The sequence below is a fragment of the Bos taurus genome, chromosome 11 (assembly GCF_002263795.3).
Source record: "Bos taurus isolate L1 Dominette 01449 registration number 42190680 breed Hereford chromosome 11, ARS-UCD2.0, whole genome shotgun sequence".
NCBI lineage: Eukaryota > Metazoa > Chordata > Mammalia > Artiodactyla > Bovidae > Bos > Bos taurus.
Window position 1 is genome coordinate 67,553,588 of NC_037338.1, and position 17,347 is coordinate 67,570,934.

General features: G+C 43.7%; 1 protein-coding gene across 2 annotated transcripts in view; it reads left to right on the forward strand.

Annotated features, from left to right (window-relative positions):
• Window positions 1–17,347, forward strand: part of ANTXR1 (ANTXR cell adhesion molecule 1) — a 258,211-nt gene that overhangs the window by 193,753 nt on the left and 47,111 nt on the right. For both annotated transcript variants that reach the window (NM_001206228.1, XM_059891504.1), the window contains one exon: window positions 2,996–3,076. In NM_001206228.1, coding sequence (NP_001193157.1) covers window positions 2,996–3,076 — 81 coding nt within the window. The remainder of the gene's footprint in view (window positions 1–2,995; window positions 3,077–17,347) is intronic.

The following is a 17,347-nucleotide window of genomic DNA, read 5'->3' on the forward strand; positions in this document are numbered from 1 at the left end:
CAACAGGAATACATGTTGGCCCAGTAAATCCTTATGTGTGCATTCACTTCATACACTAATACTCACACCCATGCATGTTTAACTGATACACATTTTTCACAAATCATACTTATCCTCACCATGTGCCATTAACTCAAATATTTTCTTTCCTATTAATTCAGATCCTAATACACAAAATTATTTCATGAGGGGTTGAAGAGTTGCAACCCCCAGTTTAGAAACCCTGTTCTAGAGGATCTAAGTGAAAGTGCTCCGACCAGAAGATCTGCACAAGGAAGAAGCTGCAGTTGGTATCATAGAAAGGATATGAGCTTTGCACAGGAAACTATATTCAAAATCCTGTGATAGACCATAATGGAAAAGAATATTTAAAAAGAAGGTGAAGTGAAAGTGAAAGTTGCTCAGTCGTGTCCGACTCTTTGTGACCACATGGAATGGTCCATGGAATTCTCCAGGTCAGAACAATGGAGTGCGTAGCCTTTCCCTTCTCCGGGGATCTTCACAACCCAGGGATTGAACCCAGGTCTCCTGCGTTGCAGGTGGATTCTTTACCAGCTGAGCCACAAGAATGTAGATACGTGTGTAACTGAGCCACATTGCTCTATAGTAGAAATTAACATAACATTGTAAATCAACTATGCTTCAATTTAAAAATTAATAAATGCCATAAAAAATTTTTTTTAATATTTAGAATTAGACATGGTGGGGGCATCCAGTCACACCTCTCCAGTTTGCAAGTTGTGTGCCTCTGGCCAAGTTAGTTGACCTCTCTGATTCCTTCCCCATAACCCTCTGGGACTGCTGGGAGAATGAAACGAGCAGACACTCAGAAAAGCACCTCGCCCGGCACATAGCAGCACTGGATGCATTCATTCATCTAACACATATTTTCTGAGCACCAGAAGCTGGGCTAAGGGCTGGGTATACAGCACTTAAAAAAACCAGAGGCACCTCTGCTTTCATGGAGCTGGCATTCCAGACGACAGAGACAAATACTAAGCAAATAAACAGAGTCCTTGTCAGGGAGTGATAAGGGCTGTATTAGTTTCCTACTGTTGCTCTAACAAATTACCTCTAACTAAGTGGCTTAAGACTGCACAAAGTTATTGTCTTATAGTTCTGGGGGTCAGAAGCCCAAAATGGGTCTCACTGAGCTAAGATGACAGCGAGGCCAGGGCTGCACTCCTTCTGGAGGCTCTAGGAGAGAATCCATCTCCTCATCTTTTCCAGACTCCAGAAGCTGCCCGCTCATTGGCTTGTGGCCCCCTTTCCTGGTGGTTCAGACAGTAAAATGTCTGTCTACAGTGTGAGATACCTGGGTTCGATTCCTGGGTTGGGAAGATTCCCTGGAGAAGGAAATGGCAACCCACTCCAGTACTCTTGCCTTGAAAATCCCATGGACGGAGGAGCTTGGTGCAGGTTACTTATCCATGGGGTCGCAGAGAGTCGGGCATGACTGAGCAACTTCACTTTCTTTCTTTTCTTTCTTTCTTTCCTCCCCAAAGCCAGCAACCATGGGTTGAGTCCTTCTTACATGGGATCACTCTGACTCTGCTTCTGTTTCTCCATCTCTTTCTCTGAGTCTGACCCTCCTGCCTCCCTCTGTTAAGGACCCCTGTGAAATACATAAATAATAAACAAATCCACGTGGTTAGCTTGGGTCCATCCAGATGATCCAGGATCATGTCCCCAATCTAAGATCCTTAACGTAGTTGTTGGGGCAATTCGAGCGCAGATTGAAAAAGAATTTCCAGACACACAGCATTTCAGAAGGGAGTCAGTTTATTAAGAACAAAGAGCAGAGATAAAAGAGGCACTGCAGACACAGTGGGCTGACCCGACAGACCAAGAAGAGTTGACAGTCTTTGTGGGTTAATAGCCAATTTTTACAGCCTCAAGACAAAGAAAATTCCTGCTGGAAGGTTGGTGTTAGGTGATTGGTTGGGGCACTATAGAGTGTTTACTAGAGTGGGCATCTTTGCCTAATTTGGAGTCAGGAGGCCTGTTAGTGATGATCAGGGGCTTTTGGCAACAAAGGGTCAATTAGCTTGTTGACCTGGCTCTGTGCTCCACTTCTGTGGCCTTGGTACAGGGCTCGCACCTGTGGCTTTGGAGCAGGACTCAACAGTAATCAAATGTGCAAAGTCCTTTTTTTGCCATGAAAGGGAACGTAGTCACCAGTTCCAGAGGCTAAAATGTCATATTTAGAGGTGGAGGCGAGCGGATTTCCTGGTGGTGAAGGGAAATCAGACAAAGTAAAGGTGACTTCTGCCTGTTGGTGGCGTCACCAGCCAGGGTCCTTTTTTTCCTGTGTTTTTAGTGTTTGCAGTGGCAGAAGCCAGCTCCACTCAGCATGTCTAAGGAACTAGAACATTAGACTCCCTTTGTCACACACTATGAAAACTTTAGCCCTCACAGATTCAGTCTTCTCAGATTCAGCCAATCACCTACAACTCCAAAGGGGGCTGTGATTTGTGGTGATCCATGATCCTTGGTCATTTGTCCCTCAAGTCCAGGATTCTGGAGCCTCTTGTGGGGACATCCGTGGATCTGTGCCCCAGGACCCTTTCATTGGTCTAGCCCCATCCACGCTTCTGTTCAGTCATTTTCCTGAATTTGTCCTCATTGTTTCATTTGTAAACTCGGGACACTAAGTGGGAAGAAAAAACTTGAGTGCAAGTTGAAAAGCCTGCAGTGTGAGAAGATGCCCAGAAATGCAATGAGGGCAACAGGCTGGATGACTCCTGTGTGTCTGCATACCTGAGGCTGTGCTACAGTTGCAGGTGTCTCCTGCGTGAGCATCAGGGTTCTCTGGGATGCGTCTCTTCTCCTCTATTGCTGAAATCCACATTTTGAACTAGAGAGTCACATCCTGTGACAACTGCATTGCTGGTGAAGTGTGGTTCATATGACTGAAGAAGCATGGAAAGTTCATGTCAGTGCGGGCCCTCAGTCTGGTTTCAGATGTAATCTTGGTGCATTTGTTTTATTTCAGGGAAAACTTGATGCCTTGTGGGTCCTACTAAGGAAAGGCTACGATCGTGTGTCCGTGATGCGTCCACAGCCAGGAGACACGGTAGGATTCATTAACAGTGTCGCATACACGCGTTCTTTTTCTTTTTCTCTCTCTGCCTCTGACTGTTGAGCTGGAATAACTCCAGATAATGAATCCAGCTATCATTTCATGTTGTGACAAATCAGATACTAGTTTTCAAATTTTGGGTTCTACAAGACCTTGAGTTTCGACTTGCTTTTCTGAAAAGGATTTTGACCGAAACAGGTTAGATTAGCTTCCTAGGACTTGAGCTGCTGGGTTTCCATGTACGGTGAGTGAATAAAGCAAGGATGCTCAGGCAGCTTCTGGAGAGAGGGCTGCTGCTCCTCGGCCACACTGGCCAGTGGTGACAAGCAGGACGCCAGGGCCACAAGGTGGAGCCAGGGAATAGGGACCATGGGAAAACTCCCCCATCGTCCAGCAGGTGTTGGGTTTGTCTGGTCCAGGATCACAGGAGGGTCTTCCACAGTGAGGATTTGCCCTGAAACTGTTAGGACCAAGCTCTGAGTGTCTCCAACTGGAAGGAGATAGAAAGGGAGGAGGCCACAGCGGCCTTAGTCCTCATTTTGTAAATGAGGAAACAGAGGACAGGACAAGCTGAATAATAACAACGCTGGAAACAACCTCAGTTCTGTCGTAATCACGCCATTGCTAGCTCTTCTGGGAAGAGCTAGTCTCTCTTTTATAAAATCTTCAAAGCAAAGCCTGGGACCAAATTCTCCCTCAACCACCCGCAACCTGCATCTTTCATCTGCTGCTCTGGGAATCAGACACACTAACCCAAAAGCAAAATCAAGGTGTCTAATTTGGGGCTCCTTTTGAATCAGGTAGAGTTGGGTCTGAATTTTGCTTCCTTCCTGCCTGGAAAACTCTAAGCAAGTCCCTTGACCTCTCTGAATTCCATTTCTTCATATTGTAAAGTGGTTGATAATAATTACTTCAGTGTGGCTGGCTGGAGACAGTAATGTTTGTAAAGCATTTGGCTTAACATTTGAACACATTAAATAGTAATGCTCAGTCAAACATTATTATGATTATTTACCTTGTGCTTTTCTGTCTGTGAAAGGTTGGTGCAGAAATTCAAACTACATTGCTATTGACTATGTCAGATATACCTGCATCTTTGCACTGCCCACTCTGCAACACGGTACAACTGATAAAACATGAGAGCAGGGTCAGTCAGGCAGGTTGCCCTCCCTTTGCACCTGGTGACAACAGGTGGCTTGTGGTTGAGAGGATTTGGTCCAAAGTTTCACAGCCTGAGCAGACTGCTGCCAGCTAGCTGTTCCTGCTCCACGTTGTGGCAGGGACAGCAGGCAAGTATGATGTAAAAAAAAAAACCACCCAGGGCATATAAATGCTGGGCCAACTTGACCTTCTTGATCTCTAGAATTTGTTTTTTGTCTGGAAGTCAACAAGAACACAACAAGAACAATCTGCTAGAGCAGATTTTAAAGTATAAACAGCTAACAGAAATGAGCCTTGGCCATCAGCTTTGTACTCAGCGTGGTAGCTGGCCTTGTAAGTTATACATATGGTTTCTGTGGAAAATTAAGAAATTTTTTAGCCTGCGTGAAACACATCTAACAGAATAAGAAGAAAACAATAGGATAGGTAAACTCCTCGGGCTCAGCAGTACTATTTTTGTGATAGAACGTACTAGTCCATGAACAAGACCATTTTTCTCAGAGCACTTGAAAAACATCTCCACTCAGATTTGTTAACATTCCATTCTTCACTGACCAGTTTGCCAGAAACAGATTTATAAACTGGGTCAACCAGAGAATCGAGTGTAGGAAAGAGGAAGGATAAGAGAAATATTATGGTAGATAAGATACAAGAACTAAAACTGTTTGAGGGCAAATGGCTGATTGGATAAATCTAACAAAAATGAGATGAAAATGGATGGAGTTCCTTCTAATGAATCACACCTAGATTGAATCTCTTATTTACAAATTCTGAATGAAAGCTTGTGTCTTTCACATTTGAAGACCTTCTGTGTGCTTTTGAGAAATACAATCCCACCCTGAAATTTCATTCTCCAGTCACACAAAATAATAGATGGGAAGGACGGGAGGTCTGAGAATTAGGATACATTTGTGACCATGTTCTTAGAGGTGTTGCAAAGTACAATTGCCGAGCCTACTTCGAAATGGACATTCTTTACAGGAATCCTGCTAAAATCTTTAAGACACATGAGAGTAGATGCAGAGAACCGTGTCTTTGTAATCATGATGATGGCCACAGACTTCTAGTTGTATACATGGAGATACACAAGAAAGATCATAGATTATGTAGGAAAGGAAATTCAAAGCTACCTTATCGCAACTCAGGAAAGAATTCTGGAAGAGAAGACTATGCTGTCGCTTATTATTATGTGCTTATTCTGTTCTGTTTTCATAACTTCGACAGACTCACTACAGACCTGCCTTCTTTGCACAGTGGATGACTCTGTAAGAATTCCTCAGCACTGATTTATGGGGCTGACCACATTTTCCATAAACTCAAAATGACTACATCCAGGCATGTGCTCATGAACAAGAGTCACAGGTTCTGAGTTTTTCCTTTAAAACAAAAACAAAAACAAACATCACCTAATTACATTCTCAGTTACATTCTGAATTGTTTCAAACACATGTTGATCGCACAAAAACCTGGCAGTTCTTCTCAGTTCCTATCTGCTCTATCCTTCCCCAAATGAACCCACCCCTGCTCTACAGAGGCAGACATGGGCTCACCAGTAGAGCCTCGGAGGCTGCTGGAAAAGCAGAATGCCTCCAGCCCCCACCACAGAGCAGAGGGCTGAGAGAGGCCTGAGCCCAGAGTCACATCCTTCCCTGGGATTGGTGCCCACTTCGTGGGAGCTGTCCATGTTTTCCCTGGGTCAGGGAAAACATGAATGGGATGACAGCAGGGGACATGAATGCTTTCTGACTGCCACCACCCATCTTCCTCTTTGTGCCTGGGGTGGGCCCACAGTCCTATTGTGTTTTGGAGCCCACCAAGAAAGCCTGAGCCAACATAAAAGGTAAAGTACCAAAGAAGCCACTTAAGTAGCAAACCAGCAACACATCGGATCCTAAAATTTAATAAGCTCACTAAGCACATGGTGCTTGTGTGCCAAGTCGCTTCAGTCGTGTCGAACTCTTTGCAATTCTGTGGACTGTAGCCCATCAGGTTCCTCTGTCCATGAGATTCTGCAGGCAAAAATACTGGAGTGGGTTACCATGCCCTCCACCAGGGCGCCTTCCCAACCCAGGGATCGAACCTGTTTCTCTTATATCTCCTGCATTGTCAGGCAGGTTCTTTACCACTAGCGCCACCTGGGAAGCCCCAACCATATAGTATTCTCTGCTTAAACCATCCCCTGGCTTCCAGTGTATAGCCACCGCTTTGCTCTTTTGAAAACATGGATCTCAGCATGCCATCCCAAAGCTTCAGTCTTTCAAAGGCTAGGAAGAAGCCCCAAACCCTTAGCTTGATTTAGAAAGGCTTTCCTTGTCATTTCATCTACTTTTTCCCTCTGGTTCCCCGATCACTCCATAGAGGCTCCAGCCACCTAGAATTGCTCCCTATTCCCTGAACATGCCAGAATCATTTGTGTCTCTGTGCCTTTGCATAGTCTTAATTTCTCTGTCTGGGATGTCTTTCCCATCATCTCTACCTACTGAACTGTTACCTTGGTAATATTGTTCATTGTCCCCATGGTACCCCTGTAAACACAAAACGTTGCTGTCCAGACCCAGGCTTTAAAGGGGGTTTTACCAAAGTAGAGAACATTTACAGAGACTTAGCAGGAAAGTCTGGCAATTAGAACCTGTGTCCCATGAGCATTTGCCAGGATAGTCCCCAATTCTTCCTATATGGGAGCCTCTCTGACTTCAGAAAATTTTCTTACCATTCAAGGACAAATGGCAGAAGGAATTGGGAATGTTCAGTCTGAGGCAGAAGACTTAAAGGGAGCTGAGAGCTTTTTAACTTGGTCATCATTCTAAGCATTCTTTTTATAAACTATTAATATTTTCTCTCTGGGCCTCATGGATCAGATGGTAAAAAATCTGCCTGCAGTGGGGGAGACCTGGGTTTGATCCCTGGGTTGGGAAGATGCCCTGGAGAAGGGAATATCCACCCACTCCAGTATTCTTGCCTAGAGAATTCCATGGGCAGAGGAGCCTGTCAGCCCTGTCATGGGGTCAGGTCACAAAGAGTTGGACACAAGTGAGAGACTAACACTTTCACTTTCATTAATATTTTTAATCACTTACCTGTATTCAAGGAATAATCTTTTCATGCCACTTCCTATCATTATATGATGTGATTTTAAGTGCAAACTGTGACATTATATTTCGGCCTGCCTTCTCTTTTTAGAATGTTTATTTCAAGTGTTTATTCTTACAAATGAAGCTATCTGTAATCAGTATACTTGTTGCTAGATCATTGTGCACATTCATGAATGTTTCCTTAGGATTAAGCATGCAGTTGTCTCGTCGATCAATCAAACAGCATGCAAAATTTTAAAGTTTTGACATGAATTGCCAGGTTGGGCTCATTATTCATTATTGCCTGAAACACTGTGTGAATTAACATGACCGCCTGCCATCTGTGAAAATCCCATCTCCTATTAACATTATTAACCTTATCTATTTGACAGGTGTTAATTTAATTTGTGTTTTCTGTTATTGAAGTGAAACTTCTTTCAAATAACTATTTTCCCTTTTGTCTATTGCCTATATATGCCTCTATCCTACTTTTCTATTGAATATTTTAGCTTTGATTTTTATATGGCCATTTGCTTAACTCATATTCATTCATTTATTAGTCAAATGTTTTGAAGATCCAGTGGTATACATTAAGTATAAGATGCTTACTTCATGAAACTTAAAGTCTAATTTTGTGTCTGTGTGTGTGTGAGTGCATGTGAAATTACCTATAATTTTATAGTTAAATCTATGAATGTTTCTAATTTCTGCCTTGGTGTCAAACTTAGAACAGTCTTCTCTACTCCAAGAGGATGTAAATTTTCACAAAAATTTTCTATTCTATTCTGTCACTTTTAGTTTTGGTGGTGGTGTGAGTTGGTACCTTTTCTTTATCTTCCTGGGTATTTTATGTAAATTTGGAGAACTGCCCTCAGGTATATCAGCTATATGTTATATCAACCAGAAGCCCTGGAACACTAAAGCCTCTAAAGCACAGAATATGATTTCAGAGAAGACATGAAGTTAAGCCACAGGTAGAAATTACAGTAACACGTATTTCATCTTAAAAAACTGAAAGATGAGTTTCAACAACAAATGGGCTTCCACAGGCCTCACTGGGGTTGCTCCGTGTTACTAAACAGGGGTAAAACCAGTCAAACCACTGGGCCAGGACATAGTAAACAGTTCCTGCAGCAGATCACTAGTTCTCAAACTTGAGCACAGAATCACCTAGAAGTTTTGTTAAAACACAGGTTGCTGGATCCCACTGTCAGAGTTTCTGACTCAGCAGGTCTAGGGTGAGGCCTGGAAATTAGCATTTCTAACAAGCTTCCAGGTGATACTGATGCTACTGGTCTGGGGACCACACTTTGGAACCAGTGAGATAAATGGAATTAGATGCTCATCAAGATCCCTCTAACCCTGACTGCTGGGGACTTGAAGTCAGCATCTCTGTGTTTATTTGACCACCAGTGACTACTTTCCTATGTTTCTCTGCAGAACACCTATTAGCCTAATTGGGGAATAACTGCTCTAGCAGAAGTCTAAATATTAAATACCAACCAGTTGCAGAGAAATCTTGCCAGCTGCAGATGGTTTTGTTCCTAGATTGCTAGTTTCAAGCACAGAAATGTAAGGGAGTTTCAGAGATCAGGGTTCACAGAATCCAGTGATTTTCAATCTGGTTGCATGTTGTAATCATCTGGGGAGTTTTAAGGCCCTGGTGCCAGATTCTGTTTAATTTTTCTGGGATGAAGTCTGGATACAGGAGTTTTAAAAGCTCCCCAGGTCATTTTAAGAAGCAACTAGGATTGACAATCAGTGATTTGACCCAAGTCTCTATTTCTTGTCCTGGGCAGCATCTTCTGTTTCCCTCATGGAACAATTTGAAGGCAACTCTCAATATCCTTTCAAAAACTCTATCCTGCGTTTCATAGGCATAAGGAAAATGGATGATTACAATCACCAGACAATAAGCATAGATTCTTCCTGCTCCAATATTGTTACTGCTTGGGTGAAGAGAAAGGAAAAGAGAAAATATAACTCTGCCTCCTGGGTCTTTCCCAGATGGAATTAAAATATCAACCTGTCTAAACCCTCCCCAGGCATTTTTACCCCAGCTTTAAAGTCCCAACCCCTGCACATGCTCTGGGAGGAGCCACTGGGGTTGGATGTCTTTGTTTTCAGCTCCTCAGTTTCTCTCTGATCTGGCATGGGGAGGCTGGTACATTCCATCGCTCCATCGCTATCTGCAAAAACAAAATATGAGGCACACTCTGAACTTGTTTTGCAAGACTGAGCCTCATTGCAATCAGAAGAGACCCCGGAAACACACATGTAGATGGAGATGTATGTAAACAACATATGATACTCCTCTGAAGGGCAGCGCGGAGGTTGTGAAATCCTCTCCCTGAGCTCCCCAGGGCTGCCGTCTGCACAGCTGTTTCCAGCAAGGGAGCTGGGCCAGTCGCTTGGGCCCCATGCCTTCCTACTGTTGCAGAGGCAAGAATGATCTGGGCAGGTTATCTCCAGGGACAGAGCGTCCTCAGCCCAGTCCTTCGAAAGCAGACGAGCCTCCTGCAACATAAATAGACTCAAAGTGTGTGCACTCTGTTTCTTGCTTTCTCTTTTCTCCCTCTTCATGTACCTTGCATGACCTCCTCCTCCTTCTTCAATCTTCATCTTGGCTACCTTCCCTCAAACATTCTTTCATCAAATTTCATCTACTGTGCTCCCACCTAGAAACCCATCCCTGGGCTGGGCACTGGAGATGTCAGTTAGAATAGGACTTAATTCTAACTTCCTGGAGTTCAGTGCATGATTTGAAAGAGAAGAGTAAAGCATTGTATTAATTATAGACGTTTATAGAAGCTGGAATCAAGATTGCCGGGAGAAATATCAATAACCTCAGATATGCAGATGACACCACCTTATGGCAGAAAGTGAAAAAGAACTAAAGAGCCTCTTTGTTGAGGTCCTTTAATGGACCAGAACCTGGTGGTCTGGAGTCGACCGATAAGAAAGTGAAGGAGGGAGAAAGAGGCTGATATTCCTTGGTTTACGCAGAAAGCCATAAAGCCCCTGACATGGGGCTTGCTCTGTTCACGGAGGCCTCAGGCGCCCTCTCGATAGGGTGAAGGTGCAGAGCGCCTTCTTGAGAGGGTCTTAGAAGCCTGGGCAGGAAAGTGAACTCAGAGAGCCTCTGTGCTCCAGGGGATCAGCCTGAAAAAGAGATAGAGGGAGAGAGAGAGAGAAAGCAAGACACGGGGACCAAAGCTCTGATTGAGCAAAGGTGTTTTATTCAACATTGTGTAGGTATTTATACTGTCTTACAAGATAGCTTTTCAGCAGAGATAAAATCAAAACTTACATGTTATCAAGGAAACATGAGGTCATCCATATGAAAGAGAGAGGGTTGTAAATAATCACTTTTACCAAATGGTTCATAAAAAGGAATCAGGTACTTATCACTGTATAGAAAAACTAACAAAGGAAATGCCTGGATTCCTCAGCCCCCGGGAGAGACTTGCCTCTCCTCTTAATTCCTGAATATTCAGGAATTAATAAGGAACAGAGAATTCCTGACAGATCCAAAACAGCACACAGGAAGCCTCCTGTTAAATGCTTCCTGACACCTCTTGATGAAGGTGAAAAAGGAGAGTGAAAAAGTAGCCTTAAAGCTCAGCATTCAGAAAACTAAGATCATGGCATCTGGTCCCATCACTTCATGGCAAATAAATGGTTAAACAGTGGAAACAGTGGCTGACTTTATTTTTCTGGGCTCCAAAATCACTGCAGATGGTGACTGCAGCCATGAAATTAAAAGACGTTTACTCCTTGGAAGGAAAGTTATCACCAACCTAGACAGCATATTAAAAAGCAGAAACATTACTTTGCCAACAAGGGTCCATCTAGTCAAGGCTATGGTTTTTCCAGTAGTCATGTATGGATGTGAGAGTTGAACTATAAAGAAAGCTGAGTGCCAAAGAATTGATGCTTTTGAACCGTGATGTTGGAGAAGACTCTTGAGAGTCCCTTGGACAGCAGGGAGATCCAACCAGTCCATCCTAAAGGAGATCAGTCCTGAATATTCATTGGTAGGACTGATGTTGAAGCTGAAACTCCAATACTTTGCCCACCTGATGCAAAGAACTGACTCATTTGAAAACACCCTGATGCTGGGAAAGATTGAGGGCAGGAGGAGAAGGGGACGACAGAGAATGAGATGGTTGGATGGCATCACCAACTCGATGGACATGGGTTTGGGTGGACTCCGGGAGTTGGTGATGGACAGGGAGGCCTGGCATGCTGCGGTTCATGGGGTCTCAAAGAGTCGGTACAACTGAGCAACTGAACTGAACTGATAGAAGCACAGTGGCTTCCCTGGTGGAACTAGTGGTAAAGAACCCACCTGCCAGGACAGGAGACATAAGAGACATGAGTTCATTCCCTGGGTTGGGAAGATACCCTGGAGGAGGGCATGGCAACCCACTCCAGTGTTCGTGCCTGGAGAATCCCATGCACAGAGGAACCTGGTGGGCTATAGTCCATAGGGTCACAAAGAGTCAGACACAACTGAAGCGGCTTAGCACACATGCACACAGAGAAGCACAGATCCATTCACAAGAAGGGGAAGAACTACTATCTCCACTGTATAGAGCAGAAACTGAGACTCGAGGGGAGGTTATTAACTTTCCCTAGGACACACAGCTGGGAAGGGGCAGATCTGGGGCTTAATTCAGAACTATCAGACTTGAAGTCCACACTGGGATTCCTCAAATCCTTTACGCATTCAGTAGATACTTGTTGAATAATATAGAAACCTAAAAGTTTCTATATATTCCAAAACCTAAGAGTTTCTATATAGTCCTTTTTTATTAAAAGATTAATGTCTATTTTCTTGTTATTATACAGATTAACTAAGTCTACATTAAAATACTGATACCAGTGTCTTGTTACTAGTATAAGTGAGAAAGGGAGTTCCTAATAAGCTGCTAATATTAAAAAAAAAAAAAACTTATCAAATACTTCCTGTGAGATGAGCACTGAGTTTGTGCTGGCTGTTCACCAATTAATAAGCTGTGTCCTGTCCCTCGAGAAGCAGGAACCAACAGTCAAGGCCCCAAACACAAGTGTGATGGCTCTGTAATGGATGTGAAAGGTTGGGGGCAGGGGAAGGAATATACCCAGGAAGGGCATTTCACCAGCTTTGGATCAAAACTGGCTTCTAGAAGTGGCATTGAGGCTAAGATCAGAGCGGAGTTGTGGAAGGAGGCTCTTCTGTGGGAAGGAATCTTGAGCAAGAATCTGGGGGTGGCCTGTGGCTTCTTCAGGAGACTTGAGGAGCAGGGTTTGGTGGAGGACAGTGTGAGGAGTGGAGGGAGTGGGTGGAGGGGGTGCTGGTCATGGAGCCCACTCTGGGGACAGTGGAGAATCACTGCCAAGTGTTTTAGGCATAGTTGTGGTCACATTGTGTTTCAGAAAAGTCATGCTGGCTGCAGTGTAGACATGGTGGCAGCCTGACCAGAGTCAGTGGTGGGAGGAAGAAAGAGGCTGGATTTAGGAGATATTGAAGAAACAGAATGACTGGATTTGGCAACTGGCTGGTGTGGAGGATGAGAGAGTGGGTTGTCAGGGAGGACCTCCAGGTTTTGGTCTGAGCCAACTGTGACATCAGTCACCAGGATAAGGGTGCAAGAAGAGCTTTGGGAGGGAAGAGGAGGACTTAGCTTTTTCACTTACAGAATTGAGTGTAAGTACCACCAGCTTATTACACTTCAGGAATGCTCACTCTCAGAGTCATATACGTGCAGGGTGTGCACCTACAGGACCTGAGAGTGGAAGGTGTGCCCTGGATGCCCCCTGACATCACCCGACCTGTCAGGAGGCAGTTTTTCTCAGTGAGAGTTCTGGGCAGGAGGCAGAGACTTAAGTGTCACCACCATGACAGCTGAGACCAATGTGAACAGATGCAGAGCCAGGGAGAGGGTAGAGAGACAGAAGGGAAATGGCTTGAGTGCTGAACACCCAGGGTCACATCCTTTGAGCTGGGGCGAGGAAAGAAAAAGGAGAACAAGAGGGAAACGAAGAAGGACCAGCAAAAGAAAGAGCAGGTGTGACAGGAGAGTTTGGGTCATGGAAGCCAAGGGAAGATGGCTCATCACGGAGGAGGCTGGGGTCAACAGCCTCAAGTATGGGAAATTTAGATGCAAGCTGACAGGTCCTCTAATTACTAGCAGTAAGAAGGTCCTGGAGGTCTTAGTGACGTGGATTCAGTGCAACGATGGGGGCAGGAGTGAGGCTTAGTGGAAAATGGGAAGGGAGAACCAAAGCAGTGGCTGGAGGAGAGCTGGGCTTGAAAGAGGCTCTTTGTTTGATCAGGATGAAGGACTTAAGAAAGATGAAGGGCTCATGATGCAAGACCAGGAGGGGCTGAGACTGAAGAGCTCACTGTTAGAGGGCAAGAGCCCTGAGGAAGTAGATGACCTAGAGGCCGGGATATGCCTCTCTTCCTTAGTGACCTCAGTGGCAAAGTCCAAGATGGGCTCTCCCCCATTCAGTGGCCTCTGTCTTCCCTGTGATAGGCCAGCCAAGCAGGGCATGTAGACGTAGACTGTCTGAGGAGAGGATGAGGAGGAAACCAGCCACACCTTCCACCTCTCCCGTGCATCCGCACTTTCTGCAGTTCCAGGGTGGGTATCTCTTCTTCATGCAAAGTGAAAATGAAGTCACTCAGTCGTGTCCGACTCTTTGCGACCCCGTGGACTATAGCCTGCCACGCTCCTTTGTCCGTGGGATTTTCCAAGCAAGAGTACTGGAGTGGTTTGCCATTTCCTTCTCCAGAGTCTTCATGCAAGAAACATGGTAATTTGGGATGCCATGTTACAAGCAATTTCACTTCAAAACTCCACCTGCAATAGAGCCCATTGTTGGTTCCCTAGAATATATCACTGTATGTTTTATTTCTTGGTGGCAAAATGGAAATAATGATCTTCTCTACCCATGGCACCTAAAGGGCAGTGCTGACTGCATTGAGGTATTTTTTTGTTAGTGGAGGCTTCCCACTTCTTTTGTTAGGCCTCCCATTTCTCTGATAAATTAATCCCATAATATCTGTCAATTACCAATTACTAGTTTTATACTAGGTTATAATCAGCTACTTAAGTGAGATACTTGTCATGTATCAATATTGTGGCAGAGCCCTGCGTTTCATAGACAAAGCCATCGACAAATGTCCTTGGTCGGGATTAGGTTAAACCAACAATTCTGGACTTAGTCTCTCATTCTACTATGTACTAGCAGGGTCACTTTTCAGGCCACTGTGCTCTTTAAAATCATGTCCATTTTCCAAAGACTTGTTTACCAGGAATGCATACACCTGGATGTGCAGGCTGTGCCCTGTGACAGAGGACCACCCTGAATATCACTGGTCAAGCTCCCTGAGACAGGTCTGCATCCCAGCTCAGAGAGGAGTGTCTCTTCCTGACTCACACAAAAGTACCATGTGGGCTAGTGATGGCCCCCATCATATGAAAATACAAAGCAACTCATTTCCTCCCAAGGATTGCTTCAGATACTATTGCTCAGTCCAGTGGGTTCCCCCAACTTTATCAATCCCAGCAACATCCTTCTCACCATTGCTTGTACTCACCAAGAAAGCATTTACATAGTTAATAGAGTTTTTACCCTATATTATCTTTTTTCTTTCTTCACTTGTGATCATGTATATAACTTAATGTCTGATTCTTTTATTTAATTTTATCCCTGTTAACATAAGGGGGAAACAATTTTTCAAATTGCTAGGCAATTAAAATCATTAAAACCACTGTTCTATGTGTGCTGATAAGACATTCCTTCCTGAATATTGGCAATTTTAAAACACATGGCGGCTATGTAAAGCCATGAACATCCCCATTTGAACAGCTTGCTGATGAAACAACAGATCCAAGTACATAAATACCAGCACATTCTAAGACACATCCCCAAAACGTGGTGAAAATGGATAACTTGGGCAAGTCCCAGTGTCCATAATACACACAATTGGTTGGTTAATATTCTGTGGAAAGTTCACCTGACCCTGAGGCTCTTATCAGTCATTTCCTGTCTGTCTGCCGAGTAACATTTTGCGTTTGAAACTCCTCACTTCAGTTTTCCTCTGAATTTGCTTCATTGCATCGCTAGTAAATGCCTCTGTTCTGACAACACTGATTGGTGAAAATAAAATGAACGGAGCAAACCTGAGAGCAGGAAATGTTTACCCAACTTTCTAAGTGAGATCCTTTTCAACAAATATTACTGAGGTGCTGGGAAGGGCTCTGGGGAAAAGACAAACAAGTGTGAGACCTCAAAGAACAGATGGCTAAGGTTGAGGAGACAGAACAGATGGTGGTCAAGGTACCTCCCGGGACAGACCAAGATTGCTGAAGGGAATGAAAGCCACAGGAAGGGCAGTCATCTGAGAGGATGGCAGACCTTCTCCTGGACTGGAAGGGCTTGAAGTGGGCTTTGGAGGAAAGCTGGGACTTGGGCAGACAGGAAGTAGAAAGGTCGGGGTAGCAGGTTTCCAGGACCAGCCTGCAGCCCATTAGTTCCCATGGCCAACCTGCGGAGTGAGAGGAGACACCCCAGGATGGGATACAGAGTGTACCTCCTGAGGCTGGAGGGGGAACAAGGGTGAGATATTGCCACCCTGATGATAGGGACTGAAAATTTTACACTATCACCATTTTGAGCTAGTCTTCATCTGGGATAAATATTAGAGTGCCAAATTGCATTGTATTTCAAGACATTTGATTTCAGGCACAGTTTCTCAAAAGTTTTGCAAAGCTCTGGTTTGACAAAATATTGATAGAGTTTTTAATTGTTTTTAATGTATGTAGAAAACTTGGCCATAGGCATCTTTGTCTTGCAGAACAGCCCAGTTAAAATCATTCTACCAAAGCTCAAGAACGCAAAGGATCCAATGTGTTGGTAAATAGTTAATAAGCTAATAATTAATGATATTGGTTTGTCAGGATGAAACAAAATGACAAGTGTAAATAATTCAAACAGATGGGAGTTCATTTTCTTCCCTTCTTTACCCTGAAAACTACAATTGATTTCAAAGAAGTTAGATCTCTGCACACAAGAAAAACTTCTCAGAATTCCTCTCTCATATTTAAATCAGCAGTGACTAAAAGAATCAAATTACTGTATTAATGTCTTTATGTAAAGGTCAATTCCTTCTTGCACAATAGACAATAGGCTTTATATAAGGCTTTTTTTCTTAGTCCCTCTGCTCTTTAATCAATTCACAGAACTGCTGAAAAAGTAGACATTTTTATTTTAAAGTGGGGGAAAAGAAGTTTGCATAGAATATATTGGTTTTTACTTTGAGTAAACAGGGATCTTCAAAATTTCTATCAGTGTCTGACACCAAGATGTAAAGTCCCCAATAGATCTAGAGAGAAAGTCCAACTTGCTGGCCACTGACTTCTGACCTTTCATAACCTTTTGTAAGACTAGATCATTTAAGAAAAAAAAAAAAAGAAAATTATAGGAAATGTTCCTAGAGGGTGTGATTTATTTTGGCTGAGCCCCTTCCCTGGATGTTTGAATCCTCAGTAGTATTTATTCAGTTCTCACCCTTGGAAATCTCTCCTTCACTGTCTCATTGGAGAGGAACATGAGTACTTAGAATTCTTGGCTTACCCGCCTGATTTTACAAAAGAAAAAGTTCAAGACATCCTCTGTCCACAGCAAAAACCAAACTGTACCCAAAACCTGCAAAGTTAACTTTTTTTGAAGGTTAAACCCAAAGTTGATGCTGCAAAATATACCATCTTGAGGGTTTTTTTTTTTTTTTTGAACTAACTTCCTGCTCTCAGTGGGAGGTCTCTTTAAATAAATAATTGTGACGGTATCTGAAGTGGCTGAGGTCTCTTCCTCCCCTTTCAATCTCCCATAACCTAACCCCTCCTTTTTCCACATATTTCCATACTCATCAGGATCATCATTTTATTGCTTAACTGATGACTTTCACCTTTGAATTGCCTCATCTCCCAAACAGCTGCAGCAACAGGTCAAGTCCTGGTATCAAGTTGCAAATAGCAAA